At 50.8% G+C, this 24,510-nt stretch overlaps 1 protein-coding gene across 4 annotated transcripts in view; it reads left to right on the forward strand.

The window, feature by feature from the left end:
• The first annotated feature begins 5,889 nt into the window (after positions 1-5,889).
• Positions 5,890-24,510, forward strand: part of LTF (lactotransferrin) — a 47,525-nt gene continuing 28,904 nt past the window's right edge. The window contains exons 1-3 of one of the 4 annotated variants that reach the window (XM_081246385.1): positions 5,890-6,088; positions 18,158-18,424; positions 21,632-21,773. In XM_081246385.1, the coding sequence (XP_081102511.1) occupies positions 21,761-21,773 (13 nt within the window). In that variant the 5' untranslated portion in view covers positions 5,890-6,088; positions 18,158-18,424; positions 21,632-21,760. Of the gene's footprint in view, positions 6,089-18,157; positions 18,425-21,631; positions 21,774-24,138; positions 24,301-24,510 lie in introns of those variants that run through there. The other 3 variants (XM_081246386.1, XM_081246387.1, XM_081246384.1) reach the window with 3 other exon arrangements.

Below are 24,510 nucleotides of genomic sequence, written 5' to 3' on the forward strand. Positions count from 1 at the left end.
GACAGTCTGCAGTTTCCCTTTCTAGAAGTAACATTTGAAAATCCCTGTCCATTGGGCTGCTGTGCTCACGATCCGGGAGGAGAGACGCAAAGAAGGACACGGCCATCCTGGGACCTTGCTCAAATCCCTGCATCCTCGCTCTTGCTCTTCACTTCCTTGCTTGCGCCAAGTCTCTGTGGGACCATGTTTCACAGACACTAAGCTGTCCAAGGCAACTCCCAAGCCCACTCTTCCACCTATTGGAGACCAAAGCTGTTGTAGTTCCCATGCCCCGGAGATGAGGCTACAAAGTCCCCACGTGGGTGGGAGGCCATGGCCACACCCCGAGGTGCTTCATCGTCCCCTACTTCCTCCAGGAGAGGCTAGGGAAAGAGGAAGGAGAGAGGAGCGGGGCTGATGCCGGGGTGGGTGCTAAAGCAGGAGACACTACCTCTCATGAGGAAAGCCCTGCCCTCAGCGAGTCCTCCAGCCTGGCAGCTCCTACCTCAGCTCAGGCCCGCAGAACAGCCTCTGTCCTGGCCTGCCAGCGCCTCCAGGGCTGCTTGAGCCACTTTCCACACTGCAGCTGCGGGTCTTTCCAGAGGCAGAAACCCCCACCTACATGGGGCTATAGCATGGCATTCAGACCCCTCACAGGCCAGCCCTGCCTTTCCACCAGCCTTAGCCCTGCCAGGCTCATGCTCCCCCAAGGCCATATCCGCGCCTCCACCCTAAACCCCAGCCCAGCACTCTGGGCCATCCTCTGAACACTCCTGCCCTCCCTGCCCTCCTGCCTTGTGTGCAGATCCACCCCACCCAGAGCACCCACCTTCCCTCCCTCCTAGGGCTCCTGCTCACCTTCAGGTTGTAGGGCCCGCTCAGTACATGTTCCACTGTCCACTCCCTGGTCCTGCCTGGTGTTAACTAAAGAAATTCCTGTGCCCACCTCCTAACTGCTGCTGAAGAAAGAGATCTCCTGAAGGGGAGAATGGCCTCCTCCTTTTCCCCTGCAGTTGAACAAATGCAAATACCCTTCTGCAGCGTAAAGCTCATTCAGATAACAAGGGGGTGAGCAGAGAATATTTAAACAAAGGATCCGTCTGACTTTGTAGCTGGTGTGAAATATTGTGTGAAACTGTCATATCCTGGGCTTCCCTGGTGGCGCAGTGGTTGAGAGTCCGCCTGCCGATGCAGGGGACACGGGTTCGTGCCCCGGTCTGGGAAGATCCCACATGCCGCGGAGTGGCTGGGCCCGTGAGCCGTGGCCTCTGAGCCTGCGCATCCGGAGCCTGTGCTCCGCAACGGGAGAGGCCACAACAGTGAGAGGCCCGCGTACCGCAAAAAAAAAAAAAAAAAAAAAAAGTCATATCCTGCTCTGTTTCACTAAAACCACCTTTGAAAATAATTATGTTAAGGAAATCTTGAAAGATACCCAGATAGTGTTTCTGGGTCATGTAAAGATTACCTTTAGCCGCTTGCTCTGGTGAGAATATTCTAATTTGAAAACTGTGCGCTTAAATGATATAAATATTTGAACACAAGTATTAAAGAGTGTGAGAGTGTTTGTCGCAATTAAATTAACATAGGCTGAATGGCTTCTTCTCTCTAACTACCATGAGTAACATCACTTACCTGTTTTTCCAGAGAATTCTGGGTTTCTGGGGTAGGGGTGGGGTATGCCAAGGCCTGGGAAAGCTCCGTGGGGCTGAAGAGAAGATAGCGGGATATTCATATTCGTGTCTCACAGGGACACTACTAGTCCCAGCCCCAGAAGTTCTCATTGAGTTGATCTGGGCATCAGCGTTTCTAAACAGCTCCCCAAGTACTTCTGATGCTCGGTTACGGTGGAGACCGCACGAGGAAGCGGAAGGGAAGGGAAACCTGGAGAGATCCTGGTAGCAATCACACGAGAGGGAGACGGAGGTGTCCCTCCTTCCTGCAAGGTTTACAGAGCCTGCTTTTGGGGGAACCAGTCCTAGGACTGCGTGGTGGCATCCACCAGCTGGGTCAGGCACTGGCAGTCTGAGCAGTGGGCTGTAGACGGAAAAGAAAGGTACAGAAGCGGGAGGGAGGGAGGCAGTGGGGGTGGGTGGGGAGGAAAAGAAAGATGGGGGAGGGGGCGGGGCTGGCCATGGCAGCATTTGGCAACCTCACAGGCACCTCTTTCCCGCCCTCTGCTGCAGCACCAGAGTTCAGCTCCTTCAACAGCAGGCCCACCCTGGGCCATCTGAGTCTGCCCTCCTCACCCTCCAGTTTTGTTTCTCTATATTACTTGGCTCGGGTCACAAATTAACCAGATTTGGGGAGCCCGCTTAATCAATTTCTCTCTTTCAAATTCTTTTTCTGTACTCCTCCCACGTACTCTCAACCTCAGGGCAGATTAGGAGAAGATTTAGGAAGAGGGTGAGGGTACAGGGGAGAGTCTGGACTGGAAGTCAGGGGTCTTTGGTCTGTGTGGCAGTGAACAAGTGGCTTCAGGCTTTTGGAGGATGAAATGTGCCTTTTATGTGGAAGGATTCTAGGTGTGCCTGGTACAGAGAAGAGCCCTTAGATGCTGGTCTCATTTAAAAAAAATTTTTTTTTGCGGTACGCGGGCCTCTCACTGTTGTGGCCTCTCCTGTTGTGGAGCACAGGCTCCGGACGCGCAGGCTCACCATTCTGTATTTATCTTTTTGGGGATTTGTTTTTAAATCACGTCCTGACATAGCCTTAGTTTCTAGGAAACAACCAATTTGAAATAGGAGAGCAGGGAATTTTTATCCACCCAGACAGTGCTTGGGTGCTCAAGAATTACTTGAATAAATGTTAAATGAATTCTGTCCAAATTCTGTTGCCGCTCTGTAGAACAATCCCAATCCGGGGCCTGGGGGTGAGGTGAGGGAGGAATGGGCATGGTCCTGCAATTGCTCCTGTCGGTTTTTCCAGGGCAACGGTCCACAGCTTCCCAATCTGCGGCATCATTTCCATTTTCTCTCTAATAATTTGCCTCTTTTTCTGTTGGGTCTTGCTGGGACGTGTAATCATCCCTGATCTATCCATCCCAAAATAATGCCCTCTTTCAGAGTCCCAGCTTTAAGAGCCTTTGGGACAGGACAGGACTCTTTTTCAAATCTGGCCACCTTAGCCTCTAGGATCTTATTCCCCAAGGAAATTGCTCTTTAAGTCAACTTTAACACGAATGTCTTCCACGGTTTTTCTTTCATTTTGCTCCGTCCCTGTCCTGTGCTGAGTGCAAGAAGAAGAAGAAGAAGAAGAAAAAAAGCTTTGTAAACCAATTTAGTTCCTCCTTCAGACTGATAAAACCCTAACCAGTCTCCTAATCAGTAATTAATTCCTAAGAACAGAACTTTCCATCTTTGGGACTTTTAAAAGTTCCATTTGAACTTCCGTTTTTATTATCATTCAACTGAGAATTTTTTTACTTCTCATTAAGACAACTTGCTCTCTATATTATAAAAGTTCTCATTACTGATTATCTGTTTATTGACTGAAATTCACCATCCCTGTGAGTTAAAATTCAGAGCCTGGGCCAGGGCTAATGTAATGAACAATCCAGAATGAATGTGAGACCAAGTGACTGGCCACACGAATGCCTTCCTGAGCACAGCAGTTGAGGCAGCTCAGTGGGACCTACTGACATCTGGATGAGATGTACAGACCAGTGCGGTACTCAGGAGTGCTCTGAGCCCCAAGGTACCTGACTGCAGAGCTCCCAGCCTGCTCTGGCCGTGAAAATGGAGACCCCCGTAGTGGGCAGGGACCCTCACTGCTCAGCCCCTTTGTCTTCTCTTGGAGCATCTTTATTTGTGTTTTGAGTTTTAGTTTTTCATAATTCTGTTGTTAATGGTGCAAAAAAAAGTGAAAACTTAAATGACCATTTTTAAAAAAATAAAAATTATTATTAAAATGTTTAACACAGCCCTCTGTTTCTGTTAAGGTAATTAAACAAGGAGTCCGTTAGACTGAGGTGGTTTTTCTGCCTTGGTAGTCTTTGTAAGCAAACTGAAACCTCAGCCAGAATCAATGCACTGGAATCTGAGAAAACGAAACTTAAGAACAACCTATCACAAATAGCCAACTAGGCTTTCCTAGTAGGCTTTCCAAATTAGGCAACCACGTAAGCTATAGCCAATCAAATAGTATCCTTGTTTAGCTTCTGTGTCTTCTCTAAAAAAGCCTCCCCCAGCCCCTGTCGGCGGAGCATAGCCAGCCAACCTTCAGTTTGGTGCTGCCTGATTCCAGTTGATACATGCTCAATCTCTTGAAAATTTTAATGTGCCTCAGTTTATCTTTTAACATTTCTTTTCCCCAATAGTATGGATGTGAGATTTATCCATGTTGTGCCATGCCGCCATAATTTATTGATTCCTAATCGTGTATATTCCATTGAATGAAAATCGCAATGTATTTATCCACACCAATGTTTGCTTATTACAAATAACGGGACTATGCATATTCTTAAGACATGTCTTCTTATGCACCTTTATATGCCCTTTTTTTGGTGTATGGTCAGGCCACTCAAGATGGCTCTCTGTACCTCCTCTGCCCTACCAGTGTCTGCTTCACCTATATCTTACACACGACTGACCTTCCTAAACTCCTGCCCCCGCCCCAGCTGGTGATTGTTCTTATCAAAGGGGCGGTGAGGGGCGTGCCCCTCCGCTGGTTTCCCTGGTAACTAATGAGCCCACCTGACATCAATTCCCCTGTAACTGGTAATCTCCCCTTCCCCTCCGCCCCCGGAACGAAGACTGCCACCATGTTCCTTTCCCCCCAGTCCACCGCACACAGTGGGGTGTCGCTCCAGGACCTTGCTTCAGATGTGTAAGCTCCCCCATCCATGACACCACTGACGTCTCTGTTGCTGACTCCGGGCTCTTTCTTTGGTCTTGAAGTGGGGCAGGCACAGGCCTTGTAGGTCTGTGGGGTGCAGTCCAACAGTTGGGTAGATAAGCCAGTTTTTTAAAAGTTTATGAGTGTTTCAATTGCTCTAATCCTCACCAGCACTTGGAATTGTCCTGCCACCAGCCCAGAGGTAGGGCCACCAACCTGAGTCTGCATTTCTCATCCCACTGGCCTTGGTCCCAAGGTGTCATAATTGGGCTGCTTTATTAATTTAGGACACATTCCTCTGGGGCCGAGGCTAACCTTCTCTCCCAGAGGGAGTGCTCCTAGGGCAGCAGAAGAGTCAATAAAAAACTAAAATAATCTAAGAGTAACTCTAAGGTATAAGGAAACTTAGGGCTGAGGGAGAATCCTTGAGGGAGGACAAACTTGGAAGGGCTTCGGGTCTCCTTGGAGAAGGTGCGGTCAGCCCAGGGATAGCAGAGACGTTCACTGGGGGCCATGGGGCCAGGAGGCCTTCTGAGTGCCTGAGCCACATGGAGGCTTGCACAGGGGCTGCAGCTCAACGTGTGTCCCTGGACTTGGAGAGGAAGTCCGGGTGCCAGCGCACAGGATGCCACGCAGGCTGCGCGGGGCTCCCGGCTCTGTATGGAGAAGGCTCTGGAAAAGGTCATCACCAGACCCAGGCTGCAAATGGGCAGCCCAGACTGCCTGTCCTTACGCCCACCCTGCCCTCCCCTGGCCCTCACTGGAACTGGCAGGAGGACGCCTTTCTCCTGCAATGTCCTTCCGGCGCCCTCTACTGAGAAAGCTCACCATCACGCTCACTCTGGAATTCCAGCTCAGTGCACATGCTGAAGGGTGCATTCAGAGCTGGGAGGTGGTAAGTTGATGATTGACACAAACTTTATACAAATGCATGACATGACCTCATTGAAGCAGCTGGCGGGAAAAGGGGCTGATCTGAGTCACTTTAGAAAACAGTGTTTTGCCTGGAAATTGTAAGGCTAAAGATGAAAGGAGCTGTAAAGAGCATACTCTAATTGGTAAATTTGTTTCCCAGAGGACTGCAATTCCGAAATTGCTTCACAGGTGTGCTGGGGTAGAACAAAGAAGTAAATGGATGATAGAAGGTTGTATATACCGCAGGGGAGGGAAGTTACACACAAGGAAGGAAGGCTGGAGTGAATCCTGAGGACGGGATAGACTGGAGACATCAGTATGCAGCTCAGTACGTGCACAGCTGGCTAGATACAGAAACAATGTGAGTACATCTGTATACTTTACATGTATGACTTTTACTTATATTACCTCACTCTGCTGAGACAGCCCAGTAGCAACAAGTATACCCGGTGTTAAGGCTTTGATTTCTGACTATCATTGTCCAGTAAAAGGAAGGAAGGCAGGCTTGGTAAAATGGCTGATTCTAGGCCAGGGTCGGGGAACATAAGATGAGCCTGTAGCATCTTGTGGTGTCAGAAAATAAGGAGGTTCTCAAAAAAACAAAAGGATGGGAGCATGCCAAAAGGTTGCGGGAACCAACCTGAAACAGATCCCAACAGCCAAAGCTGTAACCAACATTTTCCTAATGGGCCAGGCACAGTTCCAAGGTTTTTAAAAAATATAAATATTGAATCCTTGCTACAGCCCTGTGAGATTTTTACTCCCATTTTAGAGATGAGAAAACTGAGGTTCGAAGAGGTGAATTAGAAATGCCTCTCCTGTAGCCCAGGTGCACTGTTGGAAGCTGAAGGCTGCCATTCATCTTGTGGCTGGTCTATGTCGTCCCCACGTTCCAGGTGCCTGGCCCGTCTGAGGCCATCCCTTTCCAACCTTGGCATCATTTCTCCCTCGGGCCTTTCCTCCCCCCGCAGCGTGAAAGGGCACTGCTGTGGGTAAGAAAGCAGGAAACCAGGCTGCTTCCTCGTTCCTGCCCAGCCTGAGAGTGGGGATGGGGGTCTGTCAGAGGGGCCACAGGAGGGTGGGCTTTCCCTGCAGAGGACCTCCCCCGAGGTGGAGCACAGCTGCTCCTTGTAGCAGCAGGCTCTCGTCACAGAACCCAAACACCTGTGCTCACTCCTTCTCTCACTTCTAGAGGACAGGCCAGCCCTCTTCCTTGGCTGTGACAGGCCTTAAAAGATTCCGAGGAAGGTTCCCCAGGACATTTTCTCTTCTAAGTTCCTTCCTGAGCCCTTTGCATGGCGGGTGGCAGTTCTGGTTGTATCTCACTGAAGTCCTCCCAGCTTCAATTCAGACCGCTGCCTCAGCCCCAACCTCCCTGGGGAAGAGAGCCCGGGATACCTTGGTTCCCACCTAGCCAATGGTAGCGACAATTAATGCACCACAAATGGCCAGCATCACAGCAATGAACCCTGACCCAAAAGTTTGAGGGAGATGACGTAGGAAGAACCACTTCACAGGTGTGACGGCCAACACCCATGGGAGCAAAGGAGCCAGTCGGCATAAGTGGGTTCTCTAAAGGAGGAGGCGCTGGGCACAGAAGGGGTGTGGCTTGAGGGCTTCCTAGGGGGCAGGTACCTCCTGCAGTCTCTTTCCTCTGAGGAGGACCCCTACTCTCCTTAGGAGCCGCGTGGGTCCTCAGAACCCCACCCCACTCCCACCAGCCTCAGCCTGTGACCTTGGCATCCCTGCTTGGTGATTGACATTAAGCAAGTGGGTGGTCCTCCATTGCCACCAGCAGCTGTCACAGGAACTGTGGGGACATCCTGCCCTGCAGGGCTCCCTGCTTGCCACCAGTTCTCCTTCTTTGCCCCACACCCCATTCCCGCTCTCTCTTTCTCCCCAGCAGAAAGCTCTACTTCCCGCCCCAGTGGACAGTGTCTTGCAGGCCTCATGGCTGGTCTGGGCCCAGAGCACAACCGGAACCCAGGAGAACAAAGCCTGGAGCCCAGCCAGCAGACCTGTCTTCACCTTCCAGGCTGCCTGCCTCTGGCTCAGCCATCTTGCACCCCTGAGCTTTCTTTTCCCAGCTTCCCTGGTCCCCGATCCAGCTGAGCACTGGACTGAGGTCTGACTTGATCCAGAATTTAATCCACAAAAGGAAAGGAAGCAGGCTTGCTCCTCCTGGGGCTGGCAGGGGCTTGGGAGAGCAGGAGGCTGGCCAGGGAGGAAGCACGGCCTTGGAGCCAGACCCAGAGGTCATGGACACTCTTTCCAGTCTGGAGCTAGCTCAGCAGCCCCCAAGGGCATGGAAAAGTTGGCCTCTCTGCCCCAAGGCGGCAGGTTCTTGCCCTGCTTGACTCGAGGTGGGTGGGGCTGGGGGCGAGAGATGAGACAGATTGTGGAACTCGAGGTGTCAGCATTTGCTGGGAACATTTGACTCGATTTTTCATTTGTTTCCTTATTCCTCCTGTGGACCCCTTTGATGTCCCTGCTTCGTCAGCCACAGCTAATTTCGATTAACAGCAATATGCTGGGGGCCCCAGATTAGGAAGGCTCAGTGCCAGTGTGGGAGGGAGGTGAACATTGGCAGAACATTCAGGCCCTTCTTGGCACTGCCTTTGCAGCAGAGACACAAAGTTTCCTAGGGGAGTAATGGGGGTGGGGCAGGGTGAGGAGAGCACAGCTCCCGGGGCCTGAGGCTGCCTAGAGGGCGCTTTGGTGTCACCTCGCCCCTGAGCCTTGGTGTCCTCATCTGTGAGATGGGCAGAGTGATGGCAGGACCTACCTCGCAGGGGTGGCTCAGGATCCAATGTGTTGTGCACACACAGCGTCCAGAGCAGCACCTGTCACTGTGCTCAGGTGTTGGGCAGAGTCTGCCAGACATGCTCATTTCTTTTCCTCTCCCTCCCTCCCTCCTTCTCTCCCTTCTGTCCTTCTCCTGAGCCCAGGCCCAGCTCAAACACCATCCCACTGTGACTTGGGTAACCACAACTTTTGTCCATTTACAAATATCCATCCCCTTCCTCTCCCCTCCCCTTTCTCTCTTCAGCCACTGTCAAGGGTTGACTTTTGAGGGAGGAGGTTGTTTATCAAGGAAAGATTTGCCCTGCAGGTTCCAGAGGGCCTCCCAGCGCAGCATTTTTTTTTTTTTTTTTTTTTTTTTTTTTTTTTTTGCTGTATGCGGGCCTCTCACTGTTGTGGCCTCTCCCGTTGCGGAGCACAGGCTCCGGACGCGCAGGCCCAACGGCCATGGCTCACGGGCCCAACCGCTCCGTGGCATGCGGGATCCTCCCAGACCGGGGCACGAACCCGTGTCCCCTGCATCGGCAGGCGGACTCTCAACCACTGCGCCACCAGGGAAGCCCCCAGCGCAGCATTTTTGACACATCCCCTTTGGGAGATGCAGTTGTTTGCCTTCATGCTGGTGGCATTTAAAAATAAACATTTAATTGATGTACAACCTACGTGTAGAAAAGTGCATGGTTAATACATGTACAGCTAGGTGAGTTATCACAAGATGAACACCCTCATGTAATCACCACTCAAATCAAGAAAAAACCCTAGGGGCTTCCCTGGTGGTGCAGTGGTTGAGAGTCTGCCTGCTGATGCAGGGGACACGGGTTCGTGCCCCGGTCTGGGAAGATCCCACATGCCGCAGAGCGGCTGGGCCTGTGAACCATGGCCACTGAGCCTGCGCGTCCGGAGCCTGTGCTCCGCAACAGGAGAGGCCACAACAGTGAGAGGCCTGCGTACCGCAAAAAAAAAAAGAAAAAACCCTATATTACCAGCACCCTGAAGCCCCACTCCTGCCCCACCGATCACTTTCCCACCCCTTCTGCCTAAAGTTTCCACTCTCCTATCTTGTGACATCATAGGCTCATCTGACGTGTTCTTGAGCTTTATATAAACACAGTCAGAGCTATGCACAAAGGTAGACACACCTTTGTGTCGGACCTCTTTCACTCAGCATTGTATTTTTGAGATTCAGCCCTGTTATAGTGGGTAGCAGCAATTCTTGTTGCTTTATAATTTATTTTTCCTGTCTACCACTAAGAGACATTTTGAATGTTAGGGGTAATGCTCCTGTGAACATTCCTGTTTGTGCTTTTGGTGCCCGTGTGCACACAGTTCTATTAGGTGTACACTTAGGCAGTGCTGCACAGGAGCTGGCTCATCTGGGTTCATGAAAACCAGCTGTTAGATTGCCAGGAGCTTGCAGAATTTTGCCCCACTCTGACCCTTTTCCCTTGCATTCCTGTCGTTCTCGATGTTATTTATGTCTATTGTATCTGTTTGGCAGGAACACTGTGTAACATGATATTACTCATCTCTTCCCGACTCCAGATTCAGTGATGTCCATCCACGTTGGCAATGCGAAATCAGTCACCTTGGAAATTGGCAAATGCTACAAATCAGGGCTTAATAGATTGTTGTTTTTTTATTGATTGTCTAGAGTTAGACTTAAGAAAGTGATAGAGAAAATGTCCACAATGCAGATTAAACTAATAAGTGTGTCATCTCTGTAGCTATAACATCATAAATAGCACAAACAATTGAGAAAATATTTTTCAATTATATAGTACTGGAAAACGATTATGTATCTGATTCAGGAAAGACATTGCTCACATCACCGACAAATAAGTGTTCTGACATGCTTCTAGTCGTTTCTCTTTCATCTTGCTCTTTAACATGAAAAAATACATCAAACAATAGTCATGCTGGAATTACACTCCCAGAACCCGTTATTAAGCACTTAGCAGCCCAGCCCTGGTCATGGGGCTTATTGTGCTTTAGCTGATACTGCCAAATGGTTCTCCAAATGGGTTGTACCCATTCATATGTCTGTTTGTGGGGTTTTAAACAAAATTCAGTTGTACTTTGTAGTCCTATCTCAGGACCAGCAGTTTCCTAGAAACTGAGGCCCTGGCGGAGCAAACTAGCTGACACAGGCTGGGTGATAATTATCCGCAAAAGATTCCATAAGCAAACGCTACTTCCATAGGGCCACTTGCTGACGTGTGATCTGGGCAGGGAGGTGGGCTGCAGGAAGGAAGAGTTCACGCAGGTGCAGCTACTTGGCTTCCTGGAGGGGGCTGCCCTTTGCTGGCTCTGAGAATTTGAGTGAGGAGTGGAGGCACCAGGCGTCAGGGCAGGAACAGCCTGTGAGCACTGCAGGGCAAGGAGTATGGCTGGAGTATCTTCCCATAAACAATGGCAGAGGGCACAGAGCTGGGGACAACTCCACTGGTAGCTGTATCCCTACTGTCCGGGTCTCCTGTCCTTTACGTATCAGCCCCATGGCCCACCTGGAAGGAAGCCTGAACTAGGCTGTCCCTGGGGCAGAAGCCCAGTGTGAGAAAGCTCCGCTCCTTCTCAAGGCTTCTCTCATGGGTTTAATTCTCACATCTTACGGATCACTGCTCAGCTCTGATCTCAGTAAATTCTTTAGTGCACTGAAATCTGTGGCCAACACAAAGTGGCCCATAAAATGATGAATAAACACTGTCCAAAAATGCACACAAGCCCTTCTGAAGCTTGTGAATGCACCCATTGTTCTCCCTGCAGCCAGGGTAGATGTTTCCTTCTCTTTCGCTCAGGGATAAGCCAACAATCAATCACAAAGCAGTGGTCAACAATCAATCACAAAGCAGTGTTAGTCATGAAATTCGCAGAGGCAGGCTCTGTGCTAGATGTGGACCATATAGAGAAACACTTCAGCCCTTCCGGGTCCCTGTGCAAGGAAGGAACCGACATGCATGGAACAGTGCCAATAAGCTGAAGGCTTGAATGGGAGATTGTCTGCACTCCACTGCTGCAGGCATGGGTAGGGCAGAGGCAGAAGGGTCAGAGTGGGGCTTGAGGGGCCATTAGGAAAGTTGTCCCAGGCTCCTAACACGTAAGAATGATCCATCAACATGATACAGAGTGTTTCATGAGGCCCTGGAGTTGGACAGTGTTTTGGATAATTAGACATCAGCATTATCCTGGGGAGAAAATGTATCCATGGCCCCCAAAATAATTTTAAATAAAGCTCCAGACCTCTGCATTTGACTCCTGTAGTACCAGTGCATTCTGAGTGGTGGTGAGTCAGGGAGCTTCCTCTCTCACAAGTCCATCTGGAGGTCCAGGGGTCTGTCAATCTGATGGTGTCCAGAATGGAACTTCTGGTCCACCCCCTCCCAATCTGTTCCATCCACAGTCTTCCAAATCTCAGTTAATGGAAGTCCATCCTTTAGCTTCTCAGGCCAAGCACCTTGGAGTCATCTTCCACTCCTGACCTTCACACCCCATATCCCCTGGTAATGTAAGCAAATCCCATGGTGTCCACCTATCAAATGTGCCTAGAATTCAACCTGTCTTTCCACTTCCCCGCTGCTGCACCCCAGGCGAAGCTGTCTCATCTCTGTCTCTGATTATCGCTGAGCCTCGGCAATTGCCTCTCTGCTCCCTCTCAGTCTATTTTTAGCCCCCCACCCCGCAGTGGCTCCTACCTTCCCAGAGTAAAAGAGGGAGTTCCTCCACTTACCCACAAGGCCCCACAATTCCTGGTCCCTATACTCTCTCTCTCAGTCACTTGGTTCCAGCAAGGCCACCTTGTGGAGGTTGTTGGAAGATGCCAGAGTGAGGGTGTGTGGGGACTTTCCCTGCCCCTTTCAGAGCTGCCACAGGTGGGAGGCAGACTCCCTCTCCCATTTGTAGGGCACTGAGCACAGGCATGGTCTTCCATGCCTTTTCCTGGACATTCTCATCTCCCATCATGGCAACTGCCTGCTCACTTGTTTGTTGCCGTTGGGGGCAGGGACCAGGTCTGGTTCATTTTGGTGACACAGCCCTTGACAAGTGCCTGGACCAGAATAAATGCTCAGTGAGGATGTTTTTAACTGAAAGGAACCCTACTCCTCCCCTAGTGCAAGGAGTCAGGAAGCCAGATTCTACCTAGCCCTCCCTGGGCGAGTCTGGGCAGGCCACATGCCCCCTCTGGGCTTAGAGACCCTACTTGTAAAATAGCATCAAAGGAAACATACAACTGTGAGAGTGTCTGATTTTTTTGGTTCAAGTTATTTCATAGGAACAACCTCAAGCCAGAATATTTCCAAATATCCAGGAAATTGCTCACTTCTCTGACTCTTTCCTCCATTTGCAAATAGCCATCGTGCTCTGCTTCATCTAGCACGTCCCCAGGCTTTGCTACCAGTTCCTCATTCTACGAATCATCTTCTGTCTTTAAACCCTCATCTTGGCCATCTGGCATCCATGTTGCATCCTGCTGCTGCTTCCTCAACAAGGTGAACCATTCCCAATGACTAGGGAATGATGGTTCAGAACAAGCTAGTCCTGGACTCACCCCTCAGTCCGTGGCACTCTCTGCAGCCCCTGCAAAGCACATCACCTGTCCTTAGTCACCAACATAGTGACCCTCAGCTCTTGAGAAAGTGGCCAAGTGACCACATGGGCTCTGGGAAATCGTTCCTTGTAGCCCAGAGAATTTTGGAGGTAGGAGCAGAGGTAGGACCTAAGAGTCAGGAGACAGCTGACTGGAAGACGGATTAGAAAATGCCAAGATGAGCCACTGAGGCTGCTAGGAGGGGCCTTAGAATTAATAAATGAATTTAATGAGGTTGCCAGATATAAGGATAATATCCAAAAATAGATTGCATTTGTAATACTAGCAAGTATTATGAAACAAAATAAAAATCAGAAAATGAAAAAAAAGGATGATCTCATTAACATAATGTTCAATGAAAGGAACCAGATACAAGAAAATACATATTGTATGATTCAATTTACATAAAGTTCAAACAGAGGCAAAAGTAAACTATAGTGTTAAAAATTAGAATAGTAGTTAACTTTGGGGACAGAGAGAGGGTGTTGGTTTGAGTGGAGGTATAAAGAGGCTTCTGAAAATTGGCAATGTTTTCTTTTTAGACCTGAGTGGTGGTTACATAAGTGTTCTTTTTGGGATAATCTATTGAGCTGTACACTTACAGTTTTACACTTTTCTGTATGACAGTCATTTTTTAAAAAGTTAAAAAAAGACTCCTTGGCCAGCTTGAGTAGGTGATCCACAATTTAAGTCAGTTGGCTATAGCCAGATCAAAAGAGCCATGGGATTCAAGAATAGCCCTTTGCAGGACAGTATGGGAGGGGAAAAGGGAGGTGTGAGAGAGGAGAGAGCCAGAAGAAAGTGATCTCATTTCACAGGGGGCTTCTGCAAAGAATAATGGGTTCTCCTTCTCTCTCTCCGTCTCTGTCCCTGTGTGTGTGTCTCCCCTATATCTGAACATTCACACCTGCGTTTCTCAAAATGTTGGCTTGGCTGCTTGTTTTAAAACTACTTAGGTTCTTATTCAAAGTTATGACTTCGTTGTCTTTTGGGAGGAACTCAAGCTCCCCATTTCTGACTCTTTGACCCATTGATTATTTGGAAGCGTGAAGCTTAGTTTCTGAGTGTTTGGAGGTGTTCCTATCTCTGTTCTTGATTTCTAGTTTGATTTAATTGTGATCAAACACATTTTGTACGATTTAAATTCTTTTAAATTTGTTGAAGTTTGTTTTATGTCCCAGGATGTGGTCTATCTTGGTAAATGTTCTATGGACACTTGAGGAGAATGTGTATTCTGCTGTTGTTGGGCAGTGTTCCATAAATGTTGATTAGATCTCTGTTGGTGTTGTTGTTGGATTGGTCCTTACCCTTGCTGATTTGCTGTCTCCCTGTTCTATCAGTTGTTGAGAGAGGAGCTTGATGCTTCCAACTATAATTATAAATTTATCTATTTCTCCTTTTAGTTCTATCAGCTCTGTTTTTTGGTGCATACCCATTTAGGATTGTTATGATCTCTTGGTGGGCTGACTCTTACCATTATGTAATATTCCAAGCTGCCCCTAATAATTTTCTTTGCTCTGAATTTGACTTTATCTGATATTAATACAGTCACTCCTACTTTCTTTTTTATTAACATTTACATGGTATTTATATTTCCATTCTTTTATTTTCAACCTAGATATGTTTTTATATATTTTAGTGAGTTTCTTGTAGACAGCCAACGCAGGGTTGTTTTTTTAAAACACTCTGCCAATCTCAGTCTTTTAATTGGAATAGTTAGACTATTTATAGTTGATATAATTATTGATATATTAGGGTTAAGTCTGTCATTTTATTTTAATTTTTGTTTGTTTTCCCTATTTTTACATTTTCACTGTTTTCTTTTACCTACTGTCTTGTGGGTTACTTAAACATTTTTTAGAATTCCATTTTGATTTATCTATAGTGGTTTTTTTTTGATGTGGACCATTTTTAAAGTCTTTATTGAATTTGTTACATTATTGCTTCTGTTTTATGTTTTGGTTTTTTGGCTGCAAGGATGCGTGATCTTAGCTCCCCAGCTGGAGATCAAACCCGCACCCCCTGCATTGGAAAGTGAAGTCTTAACCACTGGACCACCAGGGAAGTCCCTATCTATAGTGTTTTTGAGTGTATCTCTTTGTATAGTTTATGTAGTGGTTGCTCTAGGTATTACTTCACACACACAATTTATCACAATATACTGGCCTGTTAGGTTGAATATGGACCCCAGAGATATACATGTCCTGATTCCTGGAACCTATAAGTATGTTACCTCACGTGGCAAAAGGGACTTTGCAGATATGATTGGATTACAGATCTTGAAATGGGGAGATTATCCTGGTGGGCCCAATGTAACCACAAGGGTTTTTATAAGAAGGAAGCAGGAGAGTCAGCATGAGAGACTGAGATACGATGATGGAAACAGAAGTGGGAGTGAGGTGGGGCCAAGATGCAAGGAATATGGTGGGCCTCTAGAAGATGGAAAAGGCCAGGAAGTGGGCTCCTCTGGAGTCTCCAGAAGGAGCACAGCCTGGTGTTCTTTAGCCCACTGAGGATAACTTGAACCTCTACCTTTACAACTTTAAGATGATTCATTCATATTGTTTAAACCACTATATCTATCATCTCCAGGGTTTAAGCTGTACTTAGCAGGAGGAACAGGGAGATATGTGCCTATTCAATCTTTGTCCAGCACTGGAAGTTGGGTGTGCTGCTTTGGGGTGCTGGTGGGATTTCAGGCTGAGTTGTCTGGTTCATGGCTGAGCGCACCTCCAAGTAGGCGTGAGATCTGGGTGGGCAATACAGTTCTGGGGGTTTTCACACAGAGTGGGTTGTTTAATCCAAAGGGGGAAAGGGATGAGATTCCTTAGGGACAGAGTGTAGTGGTGGGGGGGAGCAGGGGAGATGACTTGGAACCATTGTTAGCTCTGTGGTTCTGAAAGATTCCCTCGGGGATGGACCGCAGTGGGGGAGCCGTGAGGCAAGGGAGTGGTCAGGAGCCCAGGCAGGAGCCCAGGGCCATCTTGTGACCATGGAGGAGAAAGGAACGTGTGGACATAAGGGCAGAATGAAGAAAGAATGGGTGCATTTGGGCCCTGGATCACACATAGTGGGTGAAGGAGAAAGGGAATCAGAAAGACACACAAGTATCAACCCGGAGAGACTGAGAACATGGGCCCAGCCCTACCAGACTGGAGTGAAGAGAAGACCACAAGGAAGGGCAGGGGTTCCGGGGCACGGGGTGTGGGCACAAGGAGAAAGGGCCGGAAGGACAAGCAGAGAAGCTCTTGATTGCTGAGTTTCCTTTACAAATGGGGCAACATTGGGCAACAGCGCTATTGGTTCAGAGCCCTTGCTCTCCTGTCCCCAAGCCCCCTCCCCTCAGAGTCCCCCACAAACACCACAGCTCCAGGGGGTCAGCTCTCTTTTCAAGAGGGCCAACCAGGTGGCTGAACTTTAAGAATCTTTTCCTGAATGGATTTTTGGAAATTAATTCTCGCTGGAGGAAGATTTTGCTCAGGGTCAAGATCGGCTTGGTAGATCAAGAAAAGGAGGCATCCTGCAACCCCCGTACCCCTCCTCTCACTCTCAATATGAACACACAGGAGGTTAAGGATGAGTGGACAGGATGCCCGGAGGGAACCCTGGGCTAGTGCCTGCTGAGCAACCTTGGGAGAGTGTCATTTCCAGGATAAGACACACTTGTAGGATAAATGCCACAGCTCGCGGTCAAGCACCTCCTGAAGGGCCCTGGGTTTGTGCTATTTTTACTTCTGGTTGCAGCTGAATAGAAGATGCATAGGAATAAAAGGAGGACCGAGTTGGCTAGAATCTAGAGCTGGAAGGGAAGGGAAGGGAAGGAAGGGAGGGGAAGGGAATGGAAAGGGCGTGTCCCCACGGAAGACCCGCCTGGCAGGTGCTAGTGAGAGGCCCTAGGCTGCCAAGGACCCCTCTGGAGATTCCAACAAGCCTTTGACTGCAAACTAACCCACTAAGTTGAAAGCACCTCTGGCCTTGAAAGGGAGGCACATGAGGGTTTGGGGGTGTCTGGAACCCTGCCTCCACGGTTCTCCCAGCTCATCACTGGCATTTCCCTGGTGCTCTCCTGCTGCCCTCTTTTTGTCTTTGGAAGCTGATGTGGGGAGGAAAGAGGCCTTTTGGTAGAAGTAGGTCCTAGCTTCCCTGTAGGAGAGTGCTGGGTGCCGGGGTTGATGGAAGAATCTCCTCTTCAGCCTTTCCCATCCACTCCCTGCTGCCATGTTCTTACTGACCCTACTCAGGACACCAGCAGGCAGGTGCTGCACAGCACAGGGTGGGGGCACTTCTCAACTCTCCTGTGCTTTTGTTCAGGGCCCCTCCTCCTCTGTTCCATTAAATGAGGTCTTGGGTTCTACTCAGCTCTGATGTTCCTGCTCCCTCCTAAGGTCCGAGGCAGGACCAGAATATCCCCCCTGCTGGGAGGCCCCTGCAGGGCACAGGGTAGGGAGGAGGAAGGATGGGTGCAGCCACCCCCCCCCACCCTGTGCTGGGGCTTCTTCCCATCTCCTGGGGGATGAGAAGGGTGCCATCAATTAGAATTGTAATCAAAGGATTTGGTGCCGGGGGGTTTCTTGGCTTCTCACCCCAGCTTTCTCCACACTCACTCAGTCAACAGGCCCTCAGTGAGGCTCTTCCTGGGCCAGAGATGGGTCAGCCACAGACCCTTCCCCCTGGAGCTCAGCACTGGGGGCTGTGGGTGCCGGAGATGGGCCAGTAATGGCAATGACTGTGGTAGGAGGAGGCTGAGTCAGGCTCAGTGCAGACTCCCAGAGGAAGGGCACCCAGGACAACTGCAGACACATGTTTAAGAAGGAGGGAGGGAGAGACAGAGGAGAGATGGAAAAAGAAGCCAAGGAGAGAGAGACAGAAAGTGAGAAGGAGAGGGGAGGAGTCCGGGATTAGAGACAGAGATACGGAGAAGGGGCCGGAGAGCAGGACGGGGTAAGACTGAACACTTTAGAACATGGGGGCACCTGGGGCAACCATGTGTTCTGTGATAAGGAGGGGCACGTGGGAAAACTACCTCTGCCATTGTCTCCACCCCAGGTGCGCTGTTCCTTTCGCTGTCAAAGCTCCCTGCGACACCTCTGTCTGTAAATCTGCACACTGGAAGGCAGCTCTCAGCGCACACAGCCCTTCCCGCTGGACCAGGTGCCCCCGGAGGCCATTTCTGCTCCCCTTGTACCCTTGTGCCCAGCTGAGCCCCACACGGCGAGGACTCATGAGTGTCTGCAAATATGGACAATAGCTAGCCTGTACTGAGCCTGTGTATGCATCTCAAACATCAGGTTTGAACTCTGCCCACTTCACAAGGTGGGTATTATTTGTGTCCCTTTTCTACACCTGGGGAAACTGAGGCTTAGAAAGGTTGAGAGACTGGCCCAGGTCCAGGTGGCTGTTTAGGGCGGAGCAGGTTGAAACCCAGTTGTCCAAACCCACCTCCTGAGCTTCTAACCACATCTCCCCTGGGCCCTCCAGCCTGCCAGACTGTCCAGGGAAGAAGTGAATGGAGGGATGAGGAAGGGAAGCCCACCTGGAGCAGTGGTCTGGGGGCTGAGCACTCCTGGCCCAGAGGAGCTGAAGAGATGGAGCACCAGCCTCACCCAGGGAAATGGTGGTTCCTTGTTCCTCTAAGTACCGATCTCAAGCTCCTCAGCGAAAGCCCATCTGACCTTACCTCGTGGGGTGCAGGCAGCAGACATGGAGGCCTCCGGCCAGCTGAGCTAAGATGCTGAAGGCCACTGGGCAGGACCCCTCCCTCCCAGAATGTGGCCCCAGGAGAGGGGCAGCAAAAGGGCCCCCAGGGCTCAGGTGCTTCCCGCCTGGGCATTTCCCTGGGCAAGGGGCCTCATTCCTTCTGGGAAGAAATTTGCATGGTTGGCCCTGGGCCAGCCTCCACCATGGTCCAGGCTGCCCTTCGCTGACACCTTCCTGGAAAACTCTCCCTGGGCCTGGCCTGCTGCCCACTCTCATCTCAGTGATGTGATGATTAGGTGCTCATGGAATCTGATTTCTGCCAGGGACATGGGGTGCCACCCTGACCAGCAAGACTGAAATCTTGCAATTGGGCCAACCTGGGGTGTTATCACTGCCCCTTCGACTGCTGGGGAGAGTGTCCCTCAGCAGGTCTGCGGGTGCTGGCCCCGGGAGGGCCCGGCCCCGGGAGGAGAGGGTCCCTGCGGGACAAGGGTCCTGACTATGAGGAGGGGTAGGTGAGGAGGAGGAAGAGGAAGAAGTCTGTGCATGGAGATGGAAACTCTTGGTCTCTGTGGGTTCTTTGTAAATTGGGCAACAATTGGCAATAAGACCTACTAGTTCAAAAAAGCACGGTTTTCCTGCCACTGCGCTTCAGCTGAGCTCCCTCCTGGTGGCACCCCAACCCCCACAGACATGTCCGAAGACTCTCGGCTCTATGCAAGGGCCCAGCTCCAGCGAAGGCCTTGTTCCAGAAATCACGGTCATCACACTGGCTGGAAAGCAGGGAGCTCTCCATCCATCTCTTGCTCATTCTTGCTTACTTCCTGATCTCTCTTCAGGGTGGTCAGCACAGGATTGACCAAACCAATAAGAGATCATGGGATAGGAGTCAGGGGTCGGTGACAGATTTCTAGCTGCATGATGGTGGACGAGCTACTTTGCCTGAATCCCCTCGTCTGGAATGAGGTCTAATGAGGCCATCACGGTGCTTCTGTGAAGCCATGGCTGATATGTGAAGGGGCTGGACAGTGCCTGATCCACAGGACGGTCCAATACTGCCGCTGAGATCAAGAGCGGAGGCCATCCCTGGGCCCCAGTCTCTGTATCCGGCGCTCTCAGAGAGTTCTGGGCCCAGTGGAAAAGAGCGCGCCTGGCTGCGGGCCTAACGGGAGACTCGGGGTTAGTCATTTGGTCTCCATATCTCACTCACTGTGTGACCACAGGCAATCCTCAGTTTCCCTCTTTTTAGAGCGGAAACAGCGACTTTCTTACCTCAGAGAGCTGTTGTTAGAGTCACAGGAGACAAAGTGACTGACAGCTCTGTTTGGAGTTGAAAGTGCCATCTAAACACTAAGGATTATTATCTTCTCTCTCCTGGGATACTCCCCACCCCCTCACACACACACACACACACACACACACACACACACACACACACGGGTACTGCATGCCTCCAAATAATGACAAACATAGGCAGAGGTGTGCTGTAAACTGGCTTTCTTGGAGGGAAAAATGACATGATTTATAAAATTTGCTAATTTCCATGGTGTAAATATTCCCACCATGACTGATTCTAAGCTACCAATGGTTTAACAAACCACCACGACATCCCTAAATATTTAACAAGTGGCTCTCTACCAAGCCAGTAACCTCGCACCACTGGCAGGAAACAAGGCCTTCGTCTCCTGTCAGCCAGCCTGGAAGCCCCCATGTGAGTGGATGTCTTGGGAACTCCTTTTTTTTTTTTTTTTGCGGTATGCGGGCCTCTCACTGTTGTGGCCTCTCCCATTGCAGAGCACAGGCTCCAAACACGCAGGCTCAGCGGCCATGGCTCATGGGCCCAGCCGCTCCGCGGCATGTGGGATCTTCCCAGACCGGGGCACAAACCCGTGTCCCCTGCATCGGCAGGCGGACTCTCAACCATTGCGCCACCAGGGAAGCCCATTGGGAACTCCTTTTTTCCTTTACTCCATCTGGAGCCGATTCTGCCCAGATCCCTCATTTCCTTCCAACACTTCTCTTGGGGGTTGAGGCTGGAGGACTCCAGAGAGGGCAGGGTGTGGGGTTTGCTGCCCATTTGTCGGGAGGGCTTAGCTTAGGACCGGCAAAGGGTCACTGTGTGAATCTCGGGAGTGGAGAGAGGGTGGGGTCCTTGGGGAAGAGCCTCCGTCACCTGCCTGTGAAACACCAGCTCCTGCCATTACACTCGGGTTTGTACCACATCCACCTTCTTTGTATTCCTTATATTCATGCCATGCCACTGTCTCAGCATCTAGAAACCTGCGTCCTACTTCCCTGCAGGCTTTTCAAGATCTGGCACATCAGAGGTGCCCCATAGACGGATGTTGAATTAACGGGGAAATTGATGACTCCAGGCACACAGGCTGTGGGGCGACTGGCATAGCCAGACCAGGCTCTTACTGTCTTTCAGATGTGACACACTGCAAGCAGGATCTTTTGCCCTGCTCTGTCCTTCCTCCTCACTCATTCACTCATCCATTCAACCAATATTAACCATTAAGTGCCCGGCACACATGTAGGGCTACCTGGCCAGAGGATTTGAGGATGACTCCGAGGCTCTTTGTCTGGTGGGTTTGGTGGAACATGGTAGGAAATATGGGAGGAGATGCAGGGCTGGAGGGAGCACAGGAGTTCCGTGTTAGATACACTGACTGTCGTGCTTGCAGGAGCTGCAGGAAGAGCCGTCCAGGGGCACAGAGACACCCGTGTGGGGCTGAGGAGGGAGGAGGTGACTTTGTTAATCCTTCTTCAATAAGCGTTCCAGGCCAGAAAGCCCAGAGCGACTTTTTGTTGTTCTTCCAGGTCACCGAATCCACGCTCCGGAGACTTGACTTGGCTATTTCCTCTACCTGAAATTCTCTTTGTAGAAACCCTACCTTTCCTTCAGGTACCCAGATCAAATGCTCTTCTTCAAAGTCTTCTGGGACCCTCATGATGGGAACAGGTCAGTCAGCCCTCCTTTGGCTTCCACCCTCACTCTGTTTATGCTGCCTTGCCTCTTTCCAGGTGGCCTGTGCCTACCCCTGTCCCCCATTGTGCCATGAGCTCCTGAGGGCAAGGACGGACCCCTCTTCTCTGTGTCCCTTATGGCACCCACCAGTTCTGGCATGAAAGAGTGAATGAATGAACATTGATAACAGATCAGTTGAACTTTGTCTTCTGGGCAGGCCCACCCCCTTCATCAGCTTCCCCTGCAGATGGCCTGGGGGCTGCTCTGCAGGTGTTCAGCTGAGCACATCCCTGGCCTGAGGCTGGGCCGTTCCGAAGACACAGCATGCAAACAGTCTGCCCTGTTGCCTGCCGCTGTCCTGCCTCCAGGGCGGCCCTTAAGCTCAGCCTCTCGGTTTTGGCCCCCCCAAAAAACTGGCAGGTTCTCTGTGTTCCTGCCAGCAGACATAAGAGGATCTAGAGGTCTCTGACCTCCCAACACATCCCTTTTCTGATTTGCACTTGGAGATACAGACATGGGTTGTGACATTTCTTAATTCTTTTATAATCATGGAAAGGCAAAGCTAAATTGCTAATTTACGTAAAAAGATGTTTCAGTGCTCCTGAGAACTAGCCAGTTTTGTATTACTTCATTATTTTTGAAACCGCATATTGCAATTATTGATGAAAGCAAGTTTTAATGTTGTGACACTATATTTCCAAACGATGAGAGACCCTGGATCTGTCACCCCAAAGCCTGGCTGGTGATTCTAGTGCTGAACCTTGGACCGCACTCTTGTGCCCATCAAGCAGGATCCCTGGTCAGACAACACTCTCGTGCCTCGGCAGGATCCACACCCAAGACAGAAGGGCCCCACAGCCTCCTTGAGGTCCTCAAAGACTTGGGCTGGCTCTGCTTCTCCATGGCCAAGGGCTGCTCACTACATGCCCGCTCTCCACAGTGCTGTCTCCCTAGGTCTTGCCCCTCTGCTCCAAGAAATGCTTTTTGTACCAAGTAGTCTAAGCAAAGAACCAAGACCAGCTTTTCAGGACAAGCAGATTTCAGAATAACATGTTGTCCAGACTAAACAGTAGAGGGAATGTTTAGATGACCTGCGATTTCCCTCGTTGTTAGTACCTGACGTCTTCACTTAGCATCTCCTGGAGCTAAGTTCACATCAATACATGCAGGGTGGCCTGCTCTTTCTGGGGCCTCCAGTGTGTCCCCCTGTAGGCACAGCACTATGCTCTATGTCAGAGGTCCCCAACCTTTTTGGCACCAGGGACCAGTTTCGTGGAAGACGATTTTTTCATGGAACGGGGCGGGGGGAGGGGGCTGGTGAAGGGATGTTGTTCAGGCGGTAACGCGAGCACTGGGGAGCGATGGGGAGCGGCAGGTGAAGCTTCGCTGGCTCGTCGCCGCTCACCTCCTGCCATGCGGACCAGTACTTGTCCATGGCCCGGGGGTCAGGGAGCCCTGCTCTGTGTGACACCGTCCCCCCACCCCACACACACCGTGATGGACATTTAGTTTGCTTGCAATCAGTGAATGATAAGCAGGGTGCACTGGAGACCCCTGTATGTGAGCCGTTGTGCATCAAGGGAGTGTATTTAAAAGATGTAGAAGCAGAATTCTAGTTTTAGAATTTAAAACCAGCTTCCTGAGATAGGGTCGGCTTGTGTACTGAGGACAAAGTAGGACATTTATCAAAATGAGACCCCATCTCCCATCTCATGCTGCCACAAAACAAAACAAAACAAGTGGTAGGCTATCCTTTACATTGGTAAATGAGGGAACCGGGAGACAGCTGTTGGTCACTGAGGCCTCTGGCTCTGTTTTCTGGGAGTTGTGTTGTGGTCTCAATAGGGCCAGGAGGGCCCCATGGGCAGCCTGGCTCAGACAACGGGCAGCCTCTGTTACCTCTGCTAGCTGTGCCAGCCTGCTGCGGCCCTCGGGCCAGGCAGCAGGTCCTCTTTCGAACGCTGGGCTGGCTGCTGCGTGCAAACAAAGGAGGGGCATCCTTCTGTCCTAACTGGCTCCCAAGCACTTTAGGTACCATCTGTACCGTCAAGATGATCCACAAAGATTCACCTTAGGACCGCTTCTCTGTGTCCCACTCTCTAGGAAGCACTGAGACCAGAGGGAGGGCAAAACTTAGCGGCTGCCACTCCCCAGGGGCTGCAGACTAGTGGGAGAGGAAATACATCCCAAATCCAGGCAGCACCAGGGCAGACTTGAGAGGTGGGTGTGGGCTGGGTATCCTCTCGGGTGTGCCAAGCCCAGCCCAGGCACCATTCCCGCTTCCTCTGTCCTCTTCCCGCTGCTGCTTCCCTTCAAGGAACTAGCAGACCTGGGGAGGGGGGAGGGGGAGGCAGGGAGCGCTTATTGGGCCACAGGGCGTGGCTAACCTCGTGAGGTCACCAAGAGCTGGATAAACGGGTGCAGAGCGAGTGCAGGTGGCAGAGCCTTCGTTCCCGGAGTCGCCTCAAGAGCCTAGACATGAAGCTCTTCTTCCCCGCCCTGCTGTCCCTTGGGGCCCTTGGTGAGTGCGGGTACCTGGGGGCACGCCCCTCCGGGTGGGCGTCCGGGTCCCCTGGCCCCTCAGTGCGGGCATCCCGGTCCCGCGCGCCGCCAGGTTGGCCCCAGCGCCTGCAGCGGGGGAGGAGCCCGGGAGTGGGCCGGCTCCCGCCCACTCGCCTGGGGAGGGGCCCGAGCAGGGCTCCGCGAAGCAGGTTGGGTCTTTTCCCTAGAG

Source organism: Mesoplodon bidens, assembly GCF_964165515.1.
Source record: "Mesoplodon bidens genome assembly, chromosome: 10".
Lineage (NCBI taxonomy): Eukaryota > Metazoa > Chordata > Mammalia > Artiodactyla > Ziphiidae > Mesoplodon > Mesoplodon bidens.